Raw genomic sequence first — 25,200 nt, 5'->3', positions numbered from 1 at the left:
ATACGGGCACAATCTCTCTTTTTTTCCTTTCCCAAGATGAGATGATACGCAACTGTGGACAGAACTGTTTAAACACAGATTGGATAGTTTTTACACCATATCCTGACAAGAAAGAAGCCAGGAATTATAATCAAAGGTAGAGAATTTCTAACCGAGGTCCAGATGTGTTCAAAAACTGAGCAAGGATGCAGTTTAAATGTCCCAAACAAGGAAAATGTTTAAAGCTGAGGTGTTTGTTTCAGTCAGGTTTACTTAAACAACAAAGAATATCACACTGCTTTACATTGAAGCTTTTCAGTGGATGGACAGCCAGTGGAAATCATATAATCTGTAATAGTTAAGACCGAGTGAAGCAAAAGATCCTTCCAAATAATTTTGTATGTTATCAATTTAATTCTTTTCTTTTTTAATTGCGTACACTGCATTAGCAAAAAAACTAACATTTTTTTTTGTGCCAGATGAAACCAGGAAAAAATATTTTTCAAATACCAAAGGGCTTTTTTTATTACCACAGAAATTTCAGATGGAGACTCAAACCATTCTGTTCCCACAGTAGAGATGGCTGCATGTAAGCCACTATCTGCTTTAACTTTTGAGGTGAAGATATTCACATTGTCCAGTGGGTCATATTGATTGATGATCTTCTTTCTGTGTGTGGACTTTCAGCATGAGAAGAACACATTTCATTTCAGTTAGGCAAATGATTTCTTTATAAGCAAGCAAACCCATTTTTCTAAAGCCCTTTTTTTTTGAAACTGAATTTTAAATTGAAAATGTCCCAAGCAGTGCTGAGCAGCTTCCAGTTAGCTATTTTCTCTGTTTTTAAAAATGAGCATCGTAGGAGCCTAATTGTTTGATTAAATACAATAAATGCAGACTGACTTCTGCTAGAAACTACCCTGTAGCCTAACTGTAAACATCTGCCTTTGTTTGGTCTTTGCACTGCAGTTGTTAGTGCAACAGTATTATTAGAATGTATTTGCATATTAAAGAGGTGGGTTAGAGTCACAGTCCAAGGGAAATTATATCTTGAAATTGCCTTAAGAGTGGGGCTTTGTTTTCTTGCTGAAACGAGCTGTTCAGCTGCTGTTGCAAGAGGCTGGAGCCCATTGGGGTGGATGTTCGATCCATTATTCATGATTTTAGTAGAGCTGGGTTGTGGTGGGTGGGGGAAATGATTCCTCACCATCCAAAGAAAAAGCAAGTGAACAGGCAAGAATCTCCATAACTGAAAGGCATGGCAAAACTAAAAAAGGTAATGCAATGCTTTATGGAGCAAATGCCTGGTACAAATCAAAGGATTACTATGGCAACAAATGGAAACCTGTGTAAAATATGATTAAAAAAAAAAATCATCTGGTGAATTTTACCCTTTCCACCAGTGGAATAGCCATAAACAAAATGCAGCTTCCTTAAAGCAGGCTGCAGACTTCTCATGTTTATTCAGAGGTAATAAGATATTCTGGAGAAGAAAAAACTCTTTCAAAACTCTTTTTTTTTTTTTTTTTGGTATTTAATGCCACATGTTCCAAAACTGAGCTGTATTTCCTAGCAAATTCTTATTTTCCAGTGACAGGGTGTCAGTTCTGCCCTTACCTGAGTAAGTAAGTAAGTATCACCAAAGGCAAAAGTACTCATCTTTGCATTTTAGGTTTGAATATTGCAATTAGTTTTGTACACACCTTTTAAAAACTCACAGATCTGTTTCTCTGTACAAAAACGCCACAAAATTTCGGTTCCTCCAGTTTTATGGAAAAAGAATCACTGGTTTGATTTAATTTAAAAAGTACAATTTATCACCAGAGAATTAAAATAAAAGCAGATACGGCAGGAAAGGTGAGAGCATATCTTCAGAAGCAATTTTTTTGCAAGTTCTATTAGTAGATAGGAAGAGGTCACATTGAGGAATAATTTCTTCTAGGCCATTCTTAATCTGTTTTTCCATTTTTCTTACTTATTTTGCCCATAAGAAATATGAAGCAGATCAATTAGTGTAAATTAATTTCTGGGTTAAATGTGAACCAACCAAATACAGGGATGTGCAATTTAGGTAAGTCACTTTATCACGTGCTTTGAGTCAAGTCTTCAGTATGGATACATTTTGGACATGTGAGAATTTTGGTCTATATTTTGAATATTCTATTTTTAGCTTGTTTTGGAGTCTGTGCTCCTTCTGTGCAACTTTCACTGAGAAATTTTCAGCTGGATGGCATTCACAGCAGCTCCCAGCCATACACTGAAAATTCACACGTCCTTTCTCTTGCCCTGATTTAAGATATTGTTTTCCCAGAAAAGAAACAGTGAGTGTTTTATACATTGTGACTTTTCTTTATTCTAGACAGACAGACAGAAAGAAAGAGAGGGAAAGAGAGAAAGAAAAAGGGCACCACATAGAAAGTTGTATCTCTTAGTGTCCACTATCCCTTGAATTCAAAGTTGTGGGAAGAAGAAAGACAAACTGGTGCTGACAGTATTCCTTCCCACCAAGATTAGGAGCAGCAAGAATAATTTACTCTGATGAATTGTATTCTTTCTTGCTAAGCAAGATTCCCTAAAGGTTGACCACATAATGGCATAAAAGACCCTTTATGATGTAAATCTGGATATTCCAGTCCTAACTGAACTCAATGAGACTTTGTATACTATCCATACAATGAGATGGATTTTTAAAGACCTGGAGAAAAGTGTTCTGTGTTTTCATAAAATCAGAGACTCATAAGCACAGACAAATAACTACACAACTGTCTATTTTACACTAGTGAATGGAATATATGTCATATATTTTTAAGTGGGAAAGGAGAAGAGTACATCTTCAGAAGTAGCCTCTGAGGATTCAGTTAGATGTGTATTGCATGTAAAAAATAACACAAAAGACATTGGAAGTTCCTGTTGAGTCTGTGTTGTTGTATGCAAGCAATGGTCAGCTGTGAAGTATAAAAAAGTAGTTTTTAGGCTGTGTGGTCTAAAGCATTATAACATCACATCTGGTGAGCAGCATAAAGTGTTCTTTTGGCTTCCTTGGAATTGCACACAAATGCTGGAGAGCATCTTTCTACCCTGCCTTATTTTGCTCCATCCCTCTTGAAAAAAAAAGGCTAAAAAGAATTGTTGCACATAAATCAATTCAGTTTCCAGGCAAATTGAGGTTTGAAATAGCTATGGTAAAATAGAGAAAACAAACCCAGCCATACCTCATGGTGCATGGCACTCATAGTAAACCAGTTGTCATAAAAATGTGGGGGTATGTGAGCTGAAAAGTAACCTGAAAAGCCTTCAACGTGCTGAGAGGGGCAGAAAGATGTTGGTGGAGTGAGCTGTGGTGAAGCCCCCAAACTGTGCATGACTTTTCTCTGACTGTCCTCTTGAGGTAAAGACATCAGCGTGGATTAGCTTGTTCTGGAGTGATAACAGGTGAGATAAAATGACTTGGCAGGAGGACTTGGCACCATCTGCCCAACATGATGAGGGTGAATGTAGATCTGGAAATGAAATAACTTGGGTTTCATTGGAAACTTTTGGTCATTGTGGAGCTGCAGAAGAGGTGCACCTGTTTCTGTGACACTGTGTTGGAGTAGCAGTAGCCTGTAGTTCTCGTTATAGCGTGTTTCTGTGTCTCATTGTAGTGAGTTTGTGTCTTGTTTCTGTGGTGTCGGTATGTTATGTGGTAGCTATCATATTTGGGGTGTTTTCTGTTTCTCCCATAGCACATCCATTAATGAGAAAAAAAGAGAGAAAGAATGGAAATTTGCAGGATATCAACTTTCATGTTGATTTTGTAGCAGTGTTGCTTTATGAAACAAAAACACAGTTGTGCCACAAACCGCATCCTGCTGATTAGATGGTAGGGGCTTGATTTCAACATATAAGCAAATAGGCATCCACCAGTGCAATGCCAGGTGCTGAACTGCATATACAAATATGTATGCATTCTGTATTTATGATCCAGACATATAGCAGCAATCCATTAGGCCCTTAAGCAGCCTTATCTCCCTTGATTTGAGCAATACTAATCCCACTGCTCTTACTAGAAATTACATTATATGAAATGATAGACTGTGAAGAGCCCTCAGGTTGCACTGGAAGAAAAAAAGTTGTGCAGCTCTGCATTCATGCATTAGCTGATCTTCAGCATGTTTGCCGCTTATAAAAATATATCATCCTTGAATAGGCAAAGCGATTGTAAAAGGATTTGCACTGTTAAGTGTGCATGTAATAGTATATATGCCTTTATGATGTACTTAAACTCTTCCTAGTAATTCCAGAAGTTATCATGTAATCCCACTGCCCAAGCTTCCTGCAACTTGGCTTTGCATGGGCTGCATGTTTTAAAAAATTTGCACAAGTTCATCGTTTTCTTGTCCTAATTTTGCAGACACGAAATGTTCTCAGTGTTTATGTAACTGTGCAGTTCCAATTAACTGTAGTCTAAATTGCAACATATGATCTTTTAGCAAATTGTTGTTGATCGGAAAACACAAGGGCAAAGTGAACAGTGAAAAATTCAAACCTTGGCTTCCTGGGAAAAGCTTTTGCTGCTCTGATTCAGCTCCCAATTTCAGGAGTCCGAAAATGAACATTATTTCTAGCTGCCCAAATATGTAGTCCTATGGCTCTAGAAAGAGTCACATTAAGATCAGTTATAGATCAGTTATACTTCCTATATATTTCAAATTAATAACATATTCATTTTTACAAGAATTGTGCTGTCTCCGTTTCTTGAGGCACATTATAAGATTTTTTAAGTGATTATTGGCAACAGGAAAGAGTTGCCATGTTGTAACTGCTTGTGCCAGAAAGACTTTGCATGATTCTGACTAATTTTAAATACATAAAAAGAAGGAACACCCCTTCTTAAAATTACGCCTGAATTAACTGGGTACATTGGCACTTATTTACCATTTTCTTTTGTTGGATGATATGTACCTGAATGTATCGCATGATTTACAAATAATTGCACAAAACTCACAAATCCCACTGCAAGCAGTTCTTTCCAAGTTATATGTGAGACCAAATTGGTCTTGTGCAATAAAACGTGTCTGTAGACCCGATAATGCCTCAAACAAAATGGGTAAGGCAGATAATGTGGTAGCTCACTCTCAGTAACCTTCTGCATGCCCTTCTGAGTGCTGGAAGTGTCACTTCTTCAGGTACAACACAGACATGCACAAGTCAGTAAGGGTGTCAAGTGAAGAAGGAATTTAGAGGGCCCAGAAAGTAGATGTAGGTGACTTCTGTTGCTCAGTGGAGTACGGTCCTGCAGGTGGTTTTGGGGATCTTTCTGTCTGCTTTATCTCCTTCTTCCCTAGAGGAGGACAGGAGCATCTGTTCCAGGGGCAAATAGTTTTTTTGTATTTTGAGTAACCAAGACTGCTTTGAGTAACCATGGCCCCAACAGCAGCAGGAGCTGGTTTTGCTCTCCGGAAGGGAGAGGAGAAGGATGCTGGGGCTGATGCCAGTGCAGCCCCTGGCAGCCAGCATTAAGTCCTCGCACCTGCTGAGGTTGGAGTGTGCTGGACATCAGCCAGTGGAGAATTTGGGTTTGTGCTTCAAAGCCTGAAGGGACCCCTTCTTTAACTGCTTCTTTGCTCTGGAAAGCAGGCAATTGGTGCCGCAGAGCTTTCTGTGGTCGCACTCCTGGTGCGTGTGAAGAGAGCCTGGCTGAGCACCACATTGCTGCAGGCAAATCAAGTCTAGCTCCAATGTGAGAAAGAAAATGAAGGATGTAGAAAGCGCTGATCAGGAGTGTAAGTGCCACAAGATTAATTAGCAGAGTATAAATAACAAGGGCTGTGACTCTGCCTTCTTGGGTCTTTATTTTTGAATTAAGTAACTGTCAGGAACAAAGTGGATGAGATCCCAAATTTATATTCAATGTAAAATTGAAATTATTAAGATAAAAATAGTGTTGGACCTGGAAGGGGAGATACTTAAGCGTAACGGTCAGATCTTAGGCTCACCTAGCTCATCACCGTGACTTTTATAGAGTAATTATTTTGAGTGGAAATTGCAGAATGAAGTCCACTTGTGCAGAGCTGTTCTGTATCTGAAGAAAGGGACTTTTTATGCTCAGTTGGTTTAATAAATATTATCCCATTAGCTGTCTCCTCAGAAGTATTGCACATGAATAAATAATAAGGTACAATATACGTACATTAGATAAATCTTGTGCAGAGGTGTTTAAATTTTAAGGCGTTGATTATCATAGGAAAATCTGCCTCCAAACGTGGAATCCTGTTAGTAGGAGCTGATCTGGCAGGCTCCATTCGGGGTGAGCTGCCTCACCTGCTTCAGTGCAACCCTGGAGCAGGGGCCTGAAGGGAAGAACACAACGAGTAACACCAGCATCACAGCTTTAGCCTTCAGAAGCCACACAGGCAATTCCCACAGCCACGTAGGGCACTGCTGTTTATTTGCACACTGTGCTTTGGTTTTAACTATCAATAACCGTGAGTTGTGCAGATGTCTGTCCTGCGGTTCTTTTCTTTTTCCTCTTTTTTCCACCACTGAGACCCGCTTTCCGCTATGCCTACCCCTTTGTCCTGCTGATCAGCTGAGGGGTTCCCATGTTTTACCTGTACAGAGTGTATCGATACAGGAGCTTCAGGCTCAGCTTGAGCAGGAGACAAGACTTCACCGAGAGGAGCAAGAAAAGTTTACAGAAAGGATCATTCAGGTAAATACGAAACCCGGCTGCTGGGAGAGACGCGTGACCCTGCCACGTGCACCTCGCGGTGTGCACCTCGTTTGTCAGGAACATGGGAGCCTCAGTCCAACAGCTGGGCTTTTTTCACTGAGTCAATGTGGAGAATTTGGAAGCTGGGGAGACACAAACTCAAGCCCATTTTGCAGCTTTGAGTCTGGTTTTTCTGACTGTTGGAAATGAGTTTTGCCCTCCCCTGCGTGTTGCCCAGGTTATGAGGAGGCCATGGCACTAGCAGAGGAAATCAAGCTGTATGGGTTATTTCCTGCCAGACAGCCTTCTCAAGAGATGAGTGCAAGGGGAAGCTGAGGCAGGGATGTGAAACACTGCCCAGGGAGTTATATCAGCCCCATCAGTTCTCCATGAGCGAGGGAAGAGTACATTTGATCTCCAGGAGCATGGTTTGGCTCTGTTCCTTTTTCAGACCCCTGCTAGTCCAAAGAAAATCCAGCTTTTCTCTGATGTTGGAGGAGTTGTTGCACTCTTGGATCAGAGACACAAACCAGGATCTTTTGTTCCTTAGTACCTCATGTTTCCAACCCTCTTATTTGTAATTGGTGAACAAATCATATTTTGTTACATGAGCTCCCCCTGCTTTTTTGAAAGTTGGATCATATTAACCAATTGTTTCATGACCTTGAGCTTCTAGAGAAGAGAATAAATAAATAAATAAATAGATAGATAGATAGATAGATAGATAGATAGATAGATAGATAGATAGATAAATCTGTTGCACATTTTTGCAGGCTGTTGGCTCTTAACTGAAGTTTTCTTTTTAAGTTTACTCATAGACTAAGTTAATCACAATTGCTGCATAGTATATAAAGCATTTATCCTTGTGCCAGATAATCTCATTATGTCCAAGTATCTCTCCATTTTTCATAAGTAGCTTTAATTTTCAGTTGATCTCGGTAGGAGCTTTCTCAAGGAAGCTTTTGAAGGCAACCAGTAAATTGATTTCCTTCCTAGTTGCCTTGGCCATGAATGCTTTTTGGAAGCTATGCCCTCCTCCAATTTCTTTTCTTTTGCAATAGCTGTCCATTGAAAAAAGCACAAAACTCTGTGAAGCTACCTCCACCAGGGTCTTCTGCAAGAATTTGTGGCCATAGGGACTTAGATCATAACAGCTTGTAAAAACAATTAAAAATGAAGCAGAATCAAAGCTAACAATTCATGCTAACAGCCAATAGAAATAGAATAATAAAAACATCTTCTGGATTTTTCATTTTTTCCAGATTATGCCCATCCTGTTGATATTATTCTTTTTTTATCATCTTCCAGGATTTCTGGTGGAAATGAGTCATAGATCTTTGCTGTATTTAACCATAGCTCCATTTGGTGGAAGAATCTGCATCAACACAAAATCTACTCATTTCTTCCCTTTAAAATGGAGTGTGAACGAATACCCTTTTTTAACTTTTTTTTTTTTTGGTGATATTTAATGGCATTAGATGGATATAGGGTAGCAGTGTATAGCCCCCATGACAGTTATCAGGAATTGCATGTATGTTTTGGGGGCCATTACATCTAATTTTTTTTCAGAATACTTTTAAGATGCATTTAAGTTAGAAACTACTGTGAATAAGCTTAGTTTTATTCAAGAATATATTTCTAAGCTTTATAGTTACTTAAAAAATGATTTATTTACAAACTTTATTCTAAAAATCTTCCAGATCATCTATATCAATGTTATGGATATATGTTGAAGAACTTCTTAAGGCATGGTTGCATAAACGCTGAAAGTTTGTGTTATGCCAGAACACCTCATTTAAAGGGCAGGAGAACCATTAGTAAATTACCTAGTGTGGGATGGTAGCCTGTGTCACCAACATCAAATGTTGCTGGGAAAACCAAGCATATATTTATTGGCAGTATGGAGTGCTAGGTGCTCCATGCTCCTGAAGAAGAATCTCTGAAGCATTCTTCATTCCTTCGTGAATGTTGTTTACTGCAGGAATGTTCCTATGTTTAAATTGTTGTGGTCATTAGCGGCTTTCGCAGATGTCATCTGCGAAGCTCGTCAAAGGAGATGCTGTTGTTCCACAAAATGCAAAGCAGTAGAAACTGGCATTGGCAAGTGGTTCTGTATTCTTTTTCTGGCTGCCTTTTCTTGATCAATCAGAACTACAACTTGGTTGAAGGGGAAATACCATCTCATCCGTGCAGAGTATGAGATGCGGTACAACAAACTTGTATAAGTGCTGTTGGGCCATGCCATGGGTTGATTTTTGACATATTGAGGGAGAAGTCACTTTTAAAAATATTGTTTCAGGTGAGCTTGTGTTGAAACAGGTGCAATTATATGTGTTCTTCAAACCACGAGCTTATTCTGGTGCTTCTAGAACTGAAACTGAGACACTGTGAATGCCAAGTTGCAGCCTATTTTTGTCTCTTCAGTTCCTGCATGTCTCCCTTATCTAGAAGTATTTTTCTTCTAGGTTCAGACACCTCTGAGTATAAACTGTGAAAAGTGAAGGACCAGTAGTTGTACCTGAGGTACTGGTGTGGATCCTTGGGAAGCATTGCCCTTCCCGAAGGAGAAGGAGATGTAGTCACAGAGGAAGGGATGAGTCTGTGGCCAGGGAGGGAAGAGGTGAAGATAATATTGAATAGTTTGCCCAGAGAAGCTGTGGATATCCCATCCCTGGAGGCGTTCAAGGCCAGGTTGGATGAGGCCTTGGGTAACCTGGTCTAGTGGGTGGCATCCCTGCCCATGGCAGGGGGGTTGGAACTAAGTGATCTTTAAGGTCCCCTCCAACCCAAGCCTTTCTGTGATGATTCTGTGAATATTCCAGGATGTCTGAAGGGCAGCTGCAGTCCCACCTCCTAGGAATAGCTACAAATGCATTTAGCAGGTGTGATGTGTGCAGCAGTTCAGGGTGGTGCCTCTGCTGGGATGCAATCAAGAGAAGAAAATACGAAGGGTATAAAATGGTTAAGCAGCAACAGAGTTCTCATACATCTTTAAAGTAAACAAACTGTCCACTTTCACTGCAGATTACTTGCATATGGTTATCTAAGCTAAATTTATCAGCTGCTGTCCTCTAATTTCCTCAGCATGCCAGTTATGACTGCTGAGGAATCCGTTGAGCCAAACTCAATAGCAACTCACTATTGATGAAACTTAGAGATTTCAGTTTGTCTCACCCAACAAAGTTCAAATCCTGGAGGCGCCCCAGCACACTGACATGGTGTCTGTTGTTCCATTAAAGCTGGAGGAGGAGCATATGCAGACCCTGCGGAGGAAAGATTTGGAAGTGCAGAGCTTGACTTTGCAGAACAAACTGGAAGAGAAGACCTGGAGCCAGGAGAAGAGCCTACTGCACCAAGAACTCAGGCATTTCAAGCAGGACACCTTCCTCCTGTACGTCAAACTGAAGTGGCTGCTGAAGCACTGGCGGCAAGGCAAGCGAATGGAGGAGGAAGGGGAGGACATATTAGAGGTAACCAGAGCACCTCATTAACCCAAAGAAATTGCAAGCAGTGGGGTGTCCATTCTTTAACTAGATTTTAAGTACAAACTGGCATCAGGAACTCTATAATTACTCACAGATTTTAAGGGGATTCAGATCAAACGTGACTTTTTGTTTTAAAGGTTGACTTGTGCTGAAGGATATTTTGCATGATACCTTTATGTTACAGATCACCTCTCTTTAAATCTAAACCCTTAACTAGTACAAGCATCTGGCCTTGAAAAAAAATCTCACATAGTAAATTAAGAGTTAATTAGGTCTCTATGATAAGACTCCTGAATAATTTTTGGGAAGAGAGAGACATTTGTGAGCTGGTGGAATCAAATCTGTTTGGATAGATTGAGTGCTGTCATTTTTGTCATTGTGTGCACAGTGTGTTCTTTATGAAGCCTGCAGCAATACAGATGGAGGGAAGCTCTGTTTTCATGTTGGCAAGAGAATTGTACAGTTTCTTGTGGGAACTTACAGTGAATCATTCTTGTTTGTTCCTTTTCCTTGTACACACGTCTATCACCGTCAGCAGCAGTACACCAGTAGTCATCTAAGTAATTTTCCAAGTAGAAACTAAATTAAGATCAGGAATTTCAGGAGTACATAACAACCTGGAATCCCTAAGCTGACACATTTTAGAAAGGATGTAATTGCCAGAACAGGCACTGTAAAAAAAAAAAGGTGCTGTTAAATTGTGTCAAGCTGCATATCCAGAATTACCATTTGATTCAAAAATCTTACCTAAAGAAAACAGAAGTAGAAAAATATGCTTGTCCGTTCTGACACTTTAACAAAAATTCTTGAGAATCATACCTTGATCCTGCAACCATTTATTCTGCAATTCCCTTTGCTAAGGCACCTAAGTATTTTTATTTTTATTTTTATTTTTATTCAGTATTTCATGTATCTGTATGCCTAGTGTCTTTCAGTGTTTGCTATATTTGACAGAATGAGTAACCTTTCAGCTCTGGTACGAATATGCTTAAGTAGAAAGCTCCAGTGTTTTGTATTCTGGATAAAGGGTGGGTGAGCATCTTTAACTTTCTCAGCTATGGTATAATGAGTCAGAAACAAGAGATGAGTAGCTATTTAGAAATAATTTCATTCTACTTCACTTCAGCAGTACTAATTTGCTTCTGTGTAAACTAGCTCATCTTCTAATATCAAAACAGGTTTCATTTTTTCACTGTTTTGATTTTTTGACTGGTTAATTTACAATCAGTCCATCTCCAGTCATTAGTGGTGTCAAGCTCTTTGCTAATGCAGTAGAGAGAATAAAGTGCTAGATAGGGATACTCCCTGATCTCCATGTTTTCATTATGCAATACCACCAGTGTCCTGTCTAGTCTCACTGATGCACGGTGGATTATATCCATCATACTGCTCTGCACTACACCCATCCTCTCAGCTGTTTAGATCTCCTGTCTTGCAGGCCTGCATTGCATGTTCTCATATGCAACGTGTCATACGATGTCACTCGCAGACCATTCCCTGTGCCCTACAGAAGTCAATATATCCCACCTTAGAGCCCCAGGAGAAAATAATCCCTTCCCTTAGCCCATCAGTAGATTTCTGTGCACCTAGGTAGGTGGCAAAAAGTGTTGATGTGTCCCATCTCTTACATTTCAGATTGAGCATCTCGAGGCCCTCCCAGAATTTGGCATTCAGTCTGAGCAGAAGGCGGATGATGCAGAGCGAGAGGAGGAGGAAGAGGATGTTGTGTTCGCACTGACAGATTTCTCCCAGCGTCCCACTGCGGAGAACAGTGATCAGAGACCACAGCTGCAGACTGCAGAATTACTACAGCAGCAGAAGCAGGTACCATACTATTTGTATATCATGCCCTGGGAATGGAAGCTGTGGATTTTCCAATTGAATTCATTTCCTTCTGCTGGTGTGTTCAAAATCACCTAGAATCACACTTGTAAAAATACTGCTAGCTACACAGCAATTACAATGGATTTCATCCGTTATATTTATATTTAATCAGGAGCCATGTGATTATTGTTCTCTTGTTGGCAGTTGCTATCAGTGAGAAATCCTATTTCCTCTTGTGGCTGTTTGCCCAGAAACATCTATCAGTATTTGATGGTTTGCAGAATTTACATGCTCCTCTTGCCTGAGCACATCTATTGTATTCTACTGTCAAGCTTTTAGCAAGAAGAGGTGATTTTATTTCCTCTAAATAATTTAAGAAACTAGTACATGTATTTAATGTTTCCCTTAGAGATGATGAAAAAGCAATTCAAAAGTTCCTTCCTGTCACTGAACTTGTTCTTAAATACCTAAAAGCAAACCAATATGACTTTTCCCTGACATCTCCATTGCCCTGCTTATGTGTGTCAGAGCACTACCATATATCCTAGCTTTTTGTTTTGTGCATCAATATACCAGCAGTCCTACCACTTACAATAAACACACAAAGGTGACAGCATTAAGGCTTCTATGAGTTCTTCTGGTGCCTCTTGTATTTTTTAAGTGGAAAATGTGCAGACGACAACGTCTTGTTCCATGGAATTATTTGCTATTAGAAAGAAAATGGAGTGAGAATTATGTGTAAAATACAAAGTCAGTGAAAAAGGTCTTGAAGGTTTCTGTGTTATTCTCAGTACCTGTCCAGGCCCCTGGCTTGGGAGCCCAATCCACACGAGTGCTCTCAGACAAATACATCCCAATGATCGCATTACTTTGCTGGACCCACTGCGGGCTCTTGGGTTGGTGTGCGTCTTTGCATTTCAGTTCTTTGCCTTGCATTCTCCACACTCATGGGACCATGTACAATCTGTTTACTTATCTATATGGTCTAATAGATACACAGCAGACAACAGTAAATCTCTGTCCTATAATAAGATAAGACTTGTAGGTGCTGGAAGATGCAGAGGCTGCCTTGCAACCAGGCTCACTAATTCAAGGTGTAACTTCATATAGAATTTCAGTGTGAATAAAAAATGCTAGAGAACAAAAAAATGTGGTCTTTATGCCACTTCATATTCCACTTTATATTTATACACTCTTTTGCTTTCCTTTTTAATTGTACTAGCTGACAACTCTACTCTCTAGCTGACTTTCTGTGACATGCTACCAAGGTAACAAAAAGTTGATCAATTTGGTATTTGGAAAGGATCTAACATTGCTAATACTGTGGAAGGTCAGACAATTGTTTTTTTCAAGGACATACCTTACCAGCCACCCAGCACCATCACAATCATCCTCTTGGCAAACTGTTCTCTCATAGCGGCTGAAGAAGGCCATGGAAGAAATGCCCTTGACTACATCATTTAACTGTATTGCATTTGTAGATTGATGTAAACTGAGTAAAATAAATGTAAATCACCATAATAACTTGGTACAACCTGTGTCCTACACTAACTGTCCATATATATCTCTTAAAATGACCAAGAACATTCAAATAAATTATGTCCTCCTTGAAATAATTATTGCTTCAACATTAATCGCAACTAAAGCAGCAGAAATGGGAAGCAGAATTTCATATAATTCATTTTTATAAACTTTGCTAGATAGTCTAATGCAGCAGTTCCTGCTAATGTTGCTTAAAGAAATGAGCCATAGGAACAGAATATGTCTCACCCCTCTTGATATTGAATACTGCATGATATCCAAATGGACCTGTGAAGATGGAATAGGTTTCTTGCCTTCCCACAAAGAAAAAAGTGGTACCTCAACACTGCAAGTATGAGTGTGTCTGCTAAGTATTTATCATTTCAAGCACTATTAAGTGTTTTGCCTGCTCACTCTATGTTATAACGTGCTGAATCTTCAAACAAGCACTGTATGTACTGACTAGCAGATAAAAAGGAGTTTCAGTGCTGCAGGGCTTGTATTTGTGAACTGAAAGAAAGGATTATTATTGTACTTTGTCACAGAAGCAGAAAGCCTTAGTGTAGGTTAATTCTGATGCTGTCATGGATTCAAGCATTGGCAGTGTCTTCTGGAAGATGGTGACACACTTCCTGTGCCCTCAAGGCTCTGCCAGGGCCTTGCTCCTCAGTATCTTTTGTGCTTGAATTGTCCTTCTCACTGTCGTGGACAGCTTGGCTCTGCAAAACCTCATGTGTGCAGGACCTTCACCACACTCACCACCTTCACAGAACCCTGTCTTTGCTCTACACAAATTACAGACTTTCTCCTACAAATGCCAGCTCCACTTAATTCATTTATGATCCCCAAACACAAGCTTGTTAATACATCTATTAGCTAAACAAAACTGGAGTGAGAAACCACTTCACTTGTGTAATTGCAGGTCTAAGAGCTCTGAGAGTATCACAGACCCAGTGCACATCCATCCTGAAGGGATGGATGTCAGCAGCACTCACCTCCCAGTACACCACTGACTAGTCAGGCTGTGCTAAAAAAAGTACCTAGGTTTTTGGAGGAGGTCTGCTGGAGGTCCCTTAAGCTCTCAGCTGGAAATAAACACTGAAATTGGGGTGAGTGGTGAAGCTAGGAGTCTACAAGTTTTGCACCTGCCCAGGAGAGTGCTAAGTTGTTGGTTCTGCTTGGTGAGCTCCAGGATGATATGCATCAGCATTTGTTTCACATTAGGAAGGAAAATTTTCAGTAGTCTAAGAGTGGCTGAGACAACTAGGTCAGAAAAAAAGAAAAGGCTTCCTGTAACTTGAAGTAACCCATGCTTATTTTTAACACTTAATGTTAATATTTAATGACTTGTATTTTCAGCCTGCATTCTTACTGCTGACTTTCTTACCTTGCCTGAAAAGTGAAATACCTTTGAGAAAAATTATAACCCTTGAGGCCTTAATTTCAAAAAGCAGCCTTTAATGTTATATTATTATGATTTGAGTTACTCAACTTGATGGAAAGTACATGCCTCACTTGCCTAGGATTTTTATGTGGCTGGTATGTGGAGGGATGAAGGTACAGCAGAGGGAAAAGGGGAAATAAAAGGGTAGATGATGAGAGGCAAAGTATGTGCAAACTCTGAGAGGAGCCAGTTCGTCTTTCTCTTCATGCTGCTCTTGCTTGGGTGCCTCCTGTCCCAGCCAGACCTTTCTGACATAACCCAGATCCCTGGAGCTGGCATTGTCCCATAGCTGATAGCTGGGGCACATTGCCAATGGGTTGGGCAAGGAACTGGCAAGGTTCAAGAGCCATGAAGGAAGTCTGGTGAAGATAAGGTGGCAAGTCAGGCTGATAGCCCTGCAGAGGAGGTCTTGCTGTAAATGAGCATTTCAATGTGTGTAGCAAGAAATGAGGGAGAATTACCTGCAAAAAAAGAGATTACTTTGCTTCAGTTGAGTAGAAAGAGTGGAGCATCAGTTGGATGGTGTAAATACAGGGAAGTAAGAAGAAAATAAATATTTAAACATATGTGATACAAAGGAAAAAGCACTGAAAAGCAATACACTCATCTATTGCTGGTGGTTGGGGGGAGATCAAGAAAATTCCCAGTTAGATCTTTTTTTTGTTCTTACATTATTTGTTTTCAAAGCATAGGTAAGGAAAAAGCCCAAAGGAATAATAATTAAAACTTATATGTACTAAAATCATCTCCACCAAGACCTAGCTTCACTTTTGCATAGATCTCCGCCTACACAGAGAAAATCCATGGTTCTTGTTTTCTGTTTAGGCTCCTGACCTTGTGGTTTTAATTGACTACTCTACTAAGCTGCTTGTAATAGCAGACTCTGGCAGAATTCTGAGGTAAAATTCTCAAAGAAAAGAGAATTGTGATTAAAAGCAGAGCCAAGCTTCAGACAACGGCTCTGGTCCCAAACTTTTCTACTGCTGGAAGCTCCCATCTCTAGGGGTGACTACTTATCAAAGAGTCCAAAGACCTGGAATTTACCAGAGGTTTACTACATTAAGTTTTCGTTTCTTGTCAGCTCTTGTTTTCTTCACCTATAAATCCTGAGCAGTGGATGCAGTGAGACTTCAACACACTTTTATAATTTTCTTGTCTTAGACCAGTTGTGAGTCAGTTGGGTTCCTCTATACTCAAAAGTATGGTAAGGTACTAAAGAGTCTCCTTGCATGGGAGGCTGCCCAGGGAGTCACAACCATGCTCCATTTATTCTGCCTGCACAACATCCCTGGGAGGAACAGAAAGACCATAATAATCTTTATTTTGTATCTGTGGGACTTATTCTCATGCAGAAGCTGTTTGGTGGTTTTAGCAGCAGAAATCTCAGACATGTCTAGATGTAAATGTTGTATTTCAGAACACATTGTCTCAGAAGTACTTCATCTGTTCCCTAAAAACACTCTAGTTTGGCAAACCAGAGAAATAATCTCACAGACCTCTCCAACTTCAGACTGTAAATACAAAGTCATGCAAAAAAAAAGAATTCTCTGCAGGAATTAGAAGTATGTAACCAAAACTGGATTTACATTGGCAAGTTAATTAAAATCCCAGCAAGCCCAGGGGGCACCTGGGCTACTTGTCTCATAACAACGACATTGATGTAATGCCTCTTGAAATGAGATGTGTCCTTATCCCAGTAGGCTACAAGCCTGTAATTAGGCTCTTTTGGCTCCTCTCTTTACTAGTCCATCACTTCTTCACAAAACCTTATTTTACAGAACTCTAAATCTGAAAAAATATATATATGCACAGGAATGAGGGATGTAGCTTGCTTTAGTCTTGCTTTTAGTCTTGGTTTTATTTTTCTTCTGCCTCATTTCCCTTGTGGAGCCTTTTGATTACTTTGCCAAATAAAGCATACCAGCAAGCACAGAATGTGGTTCCTGAATAAAAGCACTTAATAAACTTGTGGGGTCAGGCTTTTCAAAAGAGGGTGAGGCCAGATTTTGAAGCACTCAGTACCCAGCAGCTCCCGTTGTAACAGACAGTAAGGGCAAATCTTCAGAAGAGCTCTAATTCTGATTATAACAGAAGGATCTTGAGATGTTTGGGGAATCTAGCCTTAACTTGATATCAGAATGAAAATTCATAGAGAAAACATAAAATCTCATTACATATTAAAAAGTAGGAGATTTTATATGTATGATGAAGACTGCTGCTGTATAATAGGAAACTGCTAATTGGCATAAAATGTTAATGGAATTAATTCTGCTTCTGTGAGTGTGTTTCTTATAAAACCCCGCATTGTACACCATCACATTTCATTAGCCCAAACAGATTATAGGTCAGTCAGTGAGCACCTGCAGTCATCCTGCAGTCATTTCCCCGTGTCTGTTTTGGTTTTGTTTTCGTTTTTCTTTCCTAATGAATCAAATGTCTTGGAAAAAGTAGAGCATGTTTGTTTGTTTTTAAAGAAAAAAGGTGCCCTGGCATGTCTGACTGGTGATTACAAAAATGGGTGAGGTGGGTTCAGTGATGCCAAAAATCTGATAAGGACATGAAATCAGATTAGTTGTATGTATAAAATTCTATTTGTATTGTCATTAATATATATATATATATATATGAAAAATTATTTAGATTTTTGTGTACATCTGTTTGCTTGACTTGTCTAAAAGAAGTCCCTGTGTAGGCACTTCATGAAACACCGGATAAGAGGAAATGCAGGAAGCCTCCACTTGAAAAAAAAATAAATAAAAATTAAAATGAATTAGATTATCATGCAAGAATCAAGACAGCTAATTTGAGTTAGGCCTTTCCAAGGAGACTAACACACTCATGAGAACCAGGTGATTAAATACTGAGGGGAAGTGCAAAATGTGTTCTAGTGAAACACCTTAGCAAAGATACTTTGATCAAAACCTCACTTTTTTTCCTGAGTAATTTTGTTTGATAATAAAAAGCTTGGAAAATTAATCACTTTCCTTTACGTGTAGTTTAAAAACATACGAGGTTTGATGCTGAGCAATGACTGTAAGTATGAGATGTACAGCTACCCAACAAACCTCAGCAGTGATACCCTATTTTTGCCTTACAGTATTTAGGGGGACATTATTACAGATGGCTTCAATCCTGAAAGTTGTTTAATGCCTTTTTCAGTGTGACTTGAGTATCCTGTAGCAAGGAAAAGTAGACACAGAAGACATTGCCATCGCAATGGACATGCAGGCATTTTTTCCTCTTACAGATGAATCTGGTGCCTAAAGCCACCCGATGACAACTTCTGTTTTGCTTTGTTCTGGCAGGCAAGTGAAAATCGGAAACTGCTGAACGCTGTGAAGGGTTTGCTGGATGACTTCCGCTCAGAGCTGCGGGACGACGAGCGAGAGCGCCATGGGCTCCAGCAGCAGTATGCCCTGGACAAGGCAGCCTGGGAGGTGGAAATGACTGAGCTGAAGTGCCACCTAGAACAGGTAGCGTCCCTCCTGCATCCAACACCCTTAAAGGATGGCACATTCACTTAACGAAACAGGAAATCTTTGAGTGTCAGGAGAGATGCCACGTTCACTCATTTTAGCCTGACACCTGAAAGACCCCCAAAGTCATGTGTTGCCTCTTGGGTTCTAGGTGTCCCAGTAAGAGTATTTGTGTAGTGGGTGCTGTGTAATGTACGTAGGGATGAAGGAATTAAACCTATTCTAGCTGTATTTTCTCAGAAGAGCTGGCTGGTAATGCATCAGCTGTGATAATGAGACATGCGGGTTTCTGTATTTATTGGCACTTAAAGGAGAGAAAATGTCTTGATGTTGGCATGCTGACAACTAGCTCGTCACTGTGCCTTGGCACATAGGAACTGCAGCATTTGATGCATAGGCAAGAAAAGAGTGATTTAATAATGCTGAAGCATTAGATCTGTTTGTTAGTATTAAACCAGCCAGTCGAAGCTGCTGGTTAGTGATGGATGGTACCCCACTGAAGAGAGAGCTCTAGCATCCACCATAACTTCCTATTAGAAGTATGTGTATAAAATCTGGGGCCAGGTGCTACAGTGCCACATGCTGCTGTTTACAGAAGATGTACAATTTCTGAAGCAATAAGAAGACAAATAAGGAAAAAAAGAAAAAAGAAAAAGAAAAACGGAAAAAAAAAAAAAGAGAGGAAAAAAAAAAAGAAAAAAAAAAAAGAAAAAAACAAAGATTCATTTCCAAAGCTGATGGCGTAAAACCTCCACATTGAAGAGAGGAGGAGTGGAAGAATGATTACGTTCAGATCCTGAGAAAAGGATTTGCAATTGTAGAGCTCCTCTGCAGAAGACAGATATAATAAAAATATTCACTGTTGGGAGGGTGGTATATTTAGGAAGATCCACTGAACATCGCAGCACTGTCTGGAGACTCACTGTGACGCACAGCACTGAGTTGTGAGCACTTATTTTTCTGCCCAGGTACTGTAGGCTTGTTTCCCAGAATGAAGGGAGAAGCTTTCATTTTAGCAGAGTTTTTTCTCAGTGGATTCAAATTCTCAGTTCAGATCAGCTGCTTCTTAGTGCACACAAGTTTCCAGACAGCAGATCATTTGAAAAGAGAAACAAAATCAATCCCCAGTTTTGCTCCTCCCAAAATAAAGCCTTGGTGACAGTTTTACCTTAAGCTAGAGATGGCAACAAATAATGAAGCCTAAAGAAAGCTATTTTGAGAACTAACTGCCAGTTTCAAGCTTGCATACTTTGCATTTGCATGGGTGATTTACTCCTGGACTGCTGCTTTGGCTGGTGCTTGGCAAGCAGGACAGTGCTGCTCTTCCTTTCCAGGGACAAGATAGATTTGCACCCTTCCTTCTGGTGACGTTGTCAGGCTTCTTGCCATCTCCGCTGCTCTATTGGTAATAATCTGTAACATATGGTAATTTCTGAGCCGTGGGTGTTACTTTTTGCATTTTTTCAAGCAAGTGAGAAGAATAAAACTGATCAATATTTAAGACGTAAAGCTGACTTCCTCAGCAGATTCCCCAAGCCGCATTTATATTTCACAGTAAAAACGGGTCCCTAATGAAGTAGCAAAAAGAGAGTACATAAATCATGAGAGTGTCAATTAGGATAGTGCAAACAACGTGAGTGTCCCACTGAGGTCTGTTGTATGTGCTCACAGTTATAAGGAAGCAATTAAAAATGAAATATACAAATAATAATATGATAAACATTAAATAGAAATGTAAATATGAAATTGACTCAAACTGTTGTTAATGATTCCAAATATGGAATTTATTTTTATAAACGTTTATTTTTATAACCTGTGTTATACATGTAGGTCAAGTTTCAGGATCAAGACGGGAGGAGCTAGTAAATAACACCTAAATCATCAGCATCACATAATGTCGTGTTAACATTTGCTGCTCTGTGGCACTATGTGGAATAACAACATCTTTAGCTAGACAGCCAAGCCTGTCGTGGCAGTGTGGGTAGGAGGGCCTCTCAGGATGCCATTTTGTCTTTTTTACTGGGAGTGATGAAGCAGCGGGCTGTGCAGCACTCCCACCATAGGGGGTATAAAGCTGCCCGACCCCTGACAAGCCCATAGAGAATCAAGGCCTTTCTTGTCTCTACTGTTGTCTGTACTGTCACTGCTTTCCACTTTTTTGTGTGTGCATGAAGCAGTAGGTCAATTAAGAAGAGCATTTTCCTCAAGAGAGTCACCTCCTAATTAATAGTTACTGACAATGGTTTTGCATTTTGATGCTTGAACTCTCTGTATAGGAAAGAAAGAGCAAAAGGAAGGAAGAAAACTACTTTGTTGCAAGAACACGGCATATCAGAAATGATAATGTACTGTTCCCTGCTGCTTTTTGAGCTTTAGCACTGTGTATGTCATTAAAATAAAGGTCTTGGCTGTCAGAAATGCATGTACATCTTATTTGGCAGAAGGATCCTTCAGCATTGTTTTTAAGTTAAGAAATAATGAGATTGCTCCTAAGTATGGGATCTTGATGACTGTGACCAATGGAGTCCCAGTAATTCTCAGCCTCCAGCTGGAGAAGTGAAAAGTCCCAGTATTCAGGGAACTGGGAACAAATCCTGCATAAAACAGAGGGGTGGCCAGCAGGGGAAGGAGGTGATTGTCCCCCTCTGCTCTGCCCTTGTGAGGCCCCACCTGGAGTGCTGAGACCAGGTCTGGGGCCCCCAGCACAAGAAGGATGTGGGGCTGTTAGAGCGGGTCCAGAGGACGGCCATGAAGATTCTCAGAGGGCTGGAGCACCTCTCCTATGAAGAAAGGCTGAGAGAGATGGGGATTCAGCCTGGAGAAGAGAAGGCTTTGTGGAGGCCTCACTGCAGCTTTTCAATACTAAAATGGGACTTATAAAAAGAGATGGAGAACAACAGGCAGATAGTTATAGGACAAGGTGGAATGGTTTTAAACTAAAAGAAGGGAGATTTGGATTAGGCGTTGGGAGGAAATTCTTCACTCAGAGGGTGGTGAGGCTCTGGCACAGGCTGCCCAGAGAAGCTGTGGCTGCCCCATCCCTGGAGGTGCTCAAGGCCAGGCTGGATGGGGCTTTGAGCAACCTGGTCTGGTGGGAGGTGTCCCTGCCCATGGCAGGGGGGTTTGGAACTGGATAATCTTTGAGGTCCCTTCCCACCCAAACCATTCTGTGATATGCACTGAGAATTGGCATATAAGGACACGAACCCTCGCTATGACTCCAATGCGTGGTCCAGCTTCAGGATTCTTGGGGGAAATGCAAGCCGTGGTGCAAATGGAGAGACATCTAGCCACCTTAGCAGTTAGCAGGTTTGGAAAGGACACATCTAGACTTTAATGCTAAAGAGCCACCACTGGACCCTTCCTCCATGATTTGAGCCGTTTCATAAACACAGAGGCAGACAGTTTCTTCTGCAGCAACACTCTTCTGCCTTTCATTGGCACAGAGAACTGTCCTCCAAGTGTAAAGGCACCACCTCTCACTGAAGAATGCTGTAGGTCCCAAATCACAGATCACACAGAAATTATTCTGAAGGTGTATCACTGTATATTTACCTTGGTTTTGAACTCATCTTTGTACTTCCTATATTCTTCTCCAGTGGGGGAAGAGACAGGCTCTGGTCTAGGTGAGTGATCTGGCACAGGATGACTTACAGTGTTTCAGCAGCTTGGGCAAGGCACTCTAATGGCAGCCATGCATTCCTGGGATATTGCTCTTCTGAAGCATGTTCTCTTGTCTCATTGCCTCTTTTGGCTTTCACGCTCAATGCAGGCAGCGTGGCCTAGGGACCACAGCCTTTCTTGTTTGCAAACTGAAAGGCTGAGAACTTGCCACACGGTGGTTACGAATTCAGTGGTGTAAGGCAAGAGAGAGTCTTGAGTTCAACGTTTTGCTAATTTTATGAGATTAAAAAAAATGGAAGAAGAAATTTGCTTTATACCATAATCGTGAAAACTACATATTGCAACAACACATGTGTTTGCCTTATAGGTTGCTTTTAGCATTTTTTGGACTTCATGCCAGCTAAAGAATTTGTTGCAGACATTGGCGTGTCTGTCAGCTTAGCACGTTAGCCATAGCTACTACTCAATGTGCCGTTATTCCCCGGGAGACAGCACTGTTGTAAGGTTGAGTTTGCACTCCAGCCTGGCTGGATTTACTCCAGACACTCCAGCAACTTCTGCCAGGAGCTCCTATTGCAGGATGAAAAATGAGAAGTCTGCAAGGGCATTAAAAGTACTTGAAAGATCACTTAGATATATTGCAAAGGACAAATTCTACATAACCCTCTGTCAGGCTTAGATGTGAGGAAACCAGGTAGAGTTTATATCATTTTAGAGTCTCTTACTATTCTGGCTGATCTCAGCTCTGCAGTGACACTCCCAAAATACATGATTATTCAGTGTCACAGCCACTTAGTAAACCCAGAAGGAACTTGCAAGGGCAACCCAGAGGGGCCAAAGCAAAACAAACCTAAAAGAATGGATGTCAACCTGACCAGACCCTCCCTTTGGAGCTGGGGACTTGTGGATGCACAGAGAGAAGATGCAGCAAGGGGCTAGAGCCCATTACCTTAAGTTAGTGCTGAGTTTGGAAACCATCAGTGTCTCCATCACCATCAAATCAGACACCATCAAACCAGACGGTGTCTCCCATGGTGGATCTGCAGCAGAGATGGCCAGATGTCTGTCCTGGGATGTTCTGCATTTCTGCCCCACAACACCTGTGGTCCACGACTGAGCTGTGCTATTGTGCGTGGGACAACCCCTGGCACATCGCTGCAGGTTGCAGAAGCAAGGGAGGAGATGCCTGCCTCAGGACAGCCTCAGGGGAAGAAAAGACCAACTGAGAGACATTAAACACAGAGGCACCACATCTGGCCGAGAAAGCCCAAACCAGTCCGTGTTTATCTTGTTTTACTGTTTGTCATATGCAAATTGATTTTTTTCCATAATACACGGCAGGTAATTGCCACATTTGCTTTAAAAACAAGGGATGTAGAAGTATAATACATAACACTGCTTCCAAAGGCCAGGAGGGAAGTCTAGTAGTTGGCAGCAAGGTTATATTGGGACTGCTCAGTGCAGCCCCCATGTTCCCATCAGTTGGTCTATGCTCCCACACCCACCTGCACCCAGGTGCCACTGATATCAGTGGGATTTTTACCACTAACCAGGTGGGACTTCAGTAAAATAATGAACACAAGCAAACAAAACACATTTGAGTAATCTGTAATTAATTTGTCCATTAATCCTTCATGCTGAACCCCACCTTTATAATGCTCTTAATATCTATTGCTTTTTAATGTTTTTTTTTCATACAGTTGATATTAGTTCTTCTCCTCTAAGTCTGGTATCTGCCTTATAGTTTGTTTACTGATAACGTGAGTTCTTGAGTTAATACTGAAGGAACTACCCCTCTGCTGTCAAATCTGACTTCTGGAAGGTTTTACAGGTATGACTAGTTACAGACAGAGGTCGATCAGTATCTGACATTTGTGCCTGTACAAAATAACACACGTCTGAGTCTCATCAAATGTTGTCAGCACCATCCTGGCCCCACAAATTTGCATTGCATAAATAGGTTCATAGAGAGAAGATAGTGTCATGTCAGCTTCCACAGAATCATAGCATGTTTTGGGTTGGGAGGAAACTTTTAAAGATCATCTAATTCCAACCTCCCAGCCATGGGCAGGGACATCTCCCCCTAGATAAGGCTGCCCAAGCCCCACCCAACCTCACCATAGGCTGCTGCTTTTTTTGTAAACGATTTTTCTGGTTGGTTGGTTGGTTTGGAGAGAAAAAAAAAAGAAAAAAAAAGACTTTGGAAATTAGTGCTAGAGATGCAGGTATTTAAGGTCTGCAAGTGGCTGTAACAGGCCGTTCTCTGCAGCTCAGTAAATTCTGTACCTCTCTGCCCTTTACCTGTGGAGGCTGTTCTAAAGACAAATTACCCTAATCTGGCCTGAACTTCCCTTTGTTCAGAGAGTTTGGGATTATTTTCCACACTGGACAGTTTGAAGGTACTATCTTTCTCTCTTGCTAAAGGAGCAAGTTTCCCAGAAAACCTGATGCTTCTGCTTTTTGAAGAAAACTACCTTCAGAGGCAGAAATGAGTTTTCACTACTTCTCACTCTTGGTTGCTTGTGACCCATTCTGACTCATCCACACACCTACTGACTTGTAAACAAAAGGTGAAGCTTTTATCAAGGGATGTTTATCAAGGGATAAATTCTCCCCTCTCTTGAACTTATACAAAGCCTTCAAGTCTCTCCAACTAGAATTCCTTGTCTGACGCAGGGTTTTACCTGCAAAAGTTTGGTGTCCTAATAATGTTTTATTTTAATGGCAGCTGGAAGGGAAGAGTGAGAACACCTCAGGAGACGTAAGCCTCACTTCTGATGCAAAAGGAGCTTTTAAACGGGAAAGAGAGGAGCACAAGAAGCTTCTGGCTGAGACTCACAGTGTGGTGATGGACCTTCGCTGGCAAATCCAGCACAGTGAGAAGAACTGGAACCGGGAAAAGGTGGAGCTCCTGGACAGGCTTGATAGGGACCGACGAGAATGGGAGCGTCAAAAGAAGGAACTGCTCAGGCGGATAGAGCAGGTAAGGAGTGGGCAAAGGCTGGTTGCAAAGCATGAGGTGTTGCACCATTACTACACGCAGACCAAGGTCAAGAAACTGTAGTAAGAAACAGCGCAGGAACAGTTTTGGTTCCTTGGCTACATCAGTGTTTCCCATGATACAAAACAATTTACATGCTCAAGGGAGTAAAA

General features: G+C 40.8%; 1 protein-coding gene across 10 annotated transcripts in view; it reads left to right on the top strand.

Moving 5' to 3' along the window:
* Positions 1 to 25,200, top strand: part of MTCL1 (microtubule crosslinking factor 1) — a 104,400-nt gene that overhangs the window by 61,399 nt on the left and 17,801 nt on the right. For 6 of the 10 annotated variants that reach the window (XM_072034716.1, XM_072034713.1, XM_072034712.1 and 3 more), the window contains 5 exons: positions 6,581 to 6,673; positions 9,913 to 10,143; positions 11,794 to 11,982; positions 18,253 to 18,420; positions 24,776 to 25,030. In XM_072034716.1, coding sequence (XP_071890817.1) covers positions 6,581 to 6,673; positions 9,913 to 10,143; positions 11,794 to 11,982; positions 18,253 to 18,420; positions 24,776 to 25,030 — 936 coding nt within the window. The remainder of the gene's footprint in view (positions 1 to 6,580; positions 6,674 to 9,912; positions 10,144 to 11,793; positions 11,983 to 18,252; positions 18,421 to 24,775; positions 25,031 to 25,200) is intronic. The other 4 variants (XM_072034719.1, XM_072034715.1, XM_072034717.1 and 1 more) reach the window with 1 other exon arrangement.

This window comes from Anas platyrhynchos, chromosome 2 (genome assembly GCF_047663525.1).
Source record: "Anas platyrhynchos isolate ZD024472 breed Pekin duck chromosome 2, IASCAAS_PekinDuck_T2T, whole genome shotgun sequence".
Taxonomy (NCBI): Eukaryota; Metazoa; Chordata; class Aves; order Anseriformes; family Anatidae; genus Anas; species Anas platyrhynchos.
Note: the sequence above shows the minus strand (reverse complement) of the source record. Positions and strands in the feature narration are given on the sequence as shown.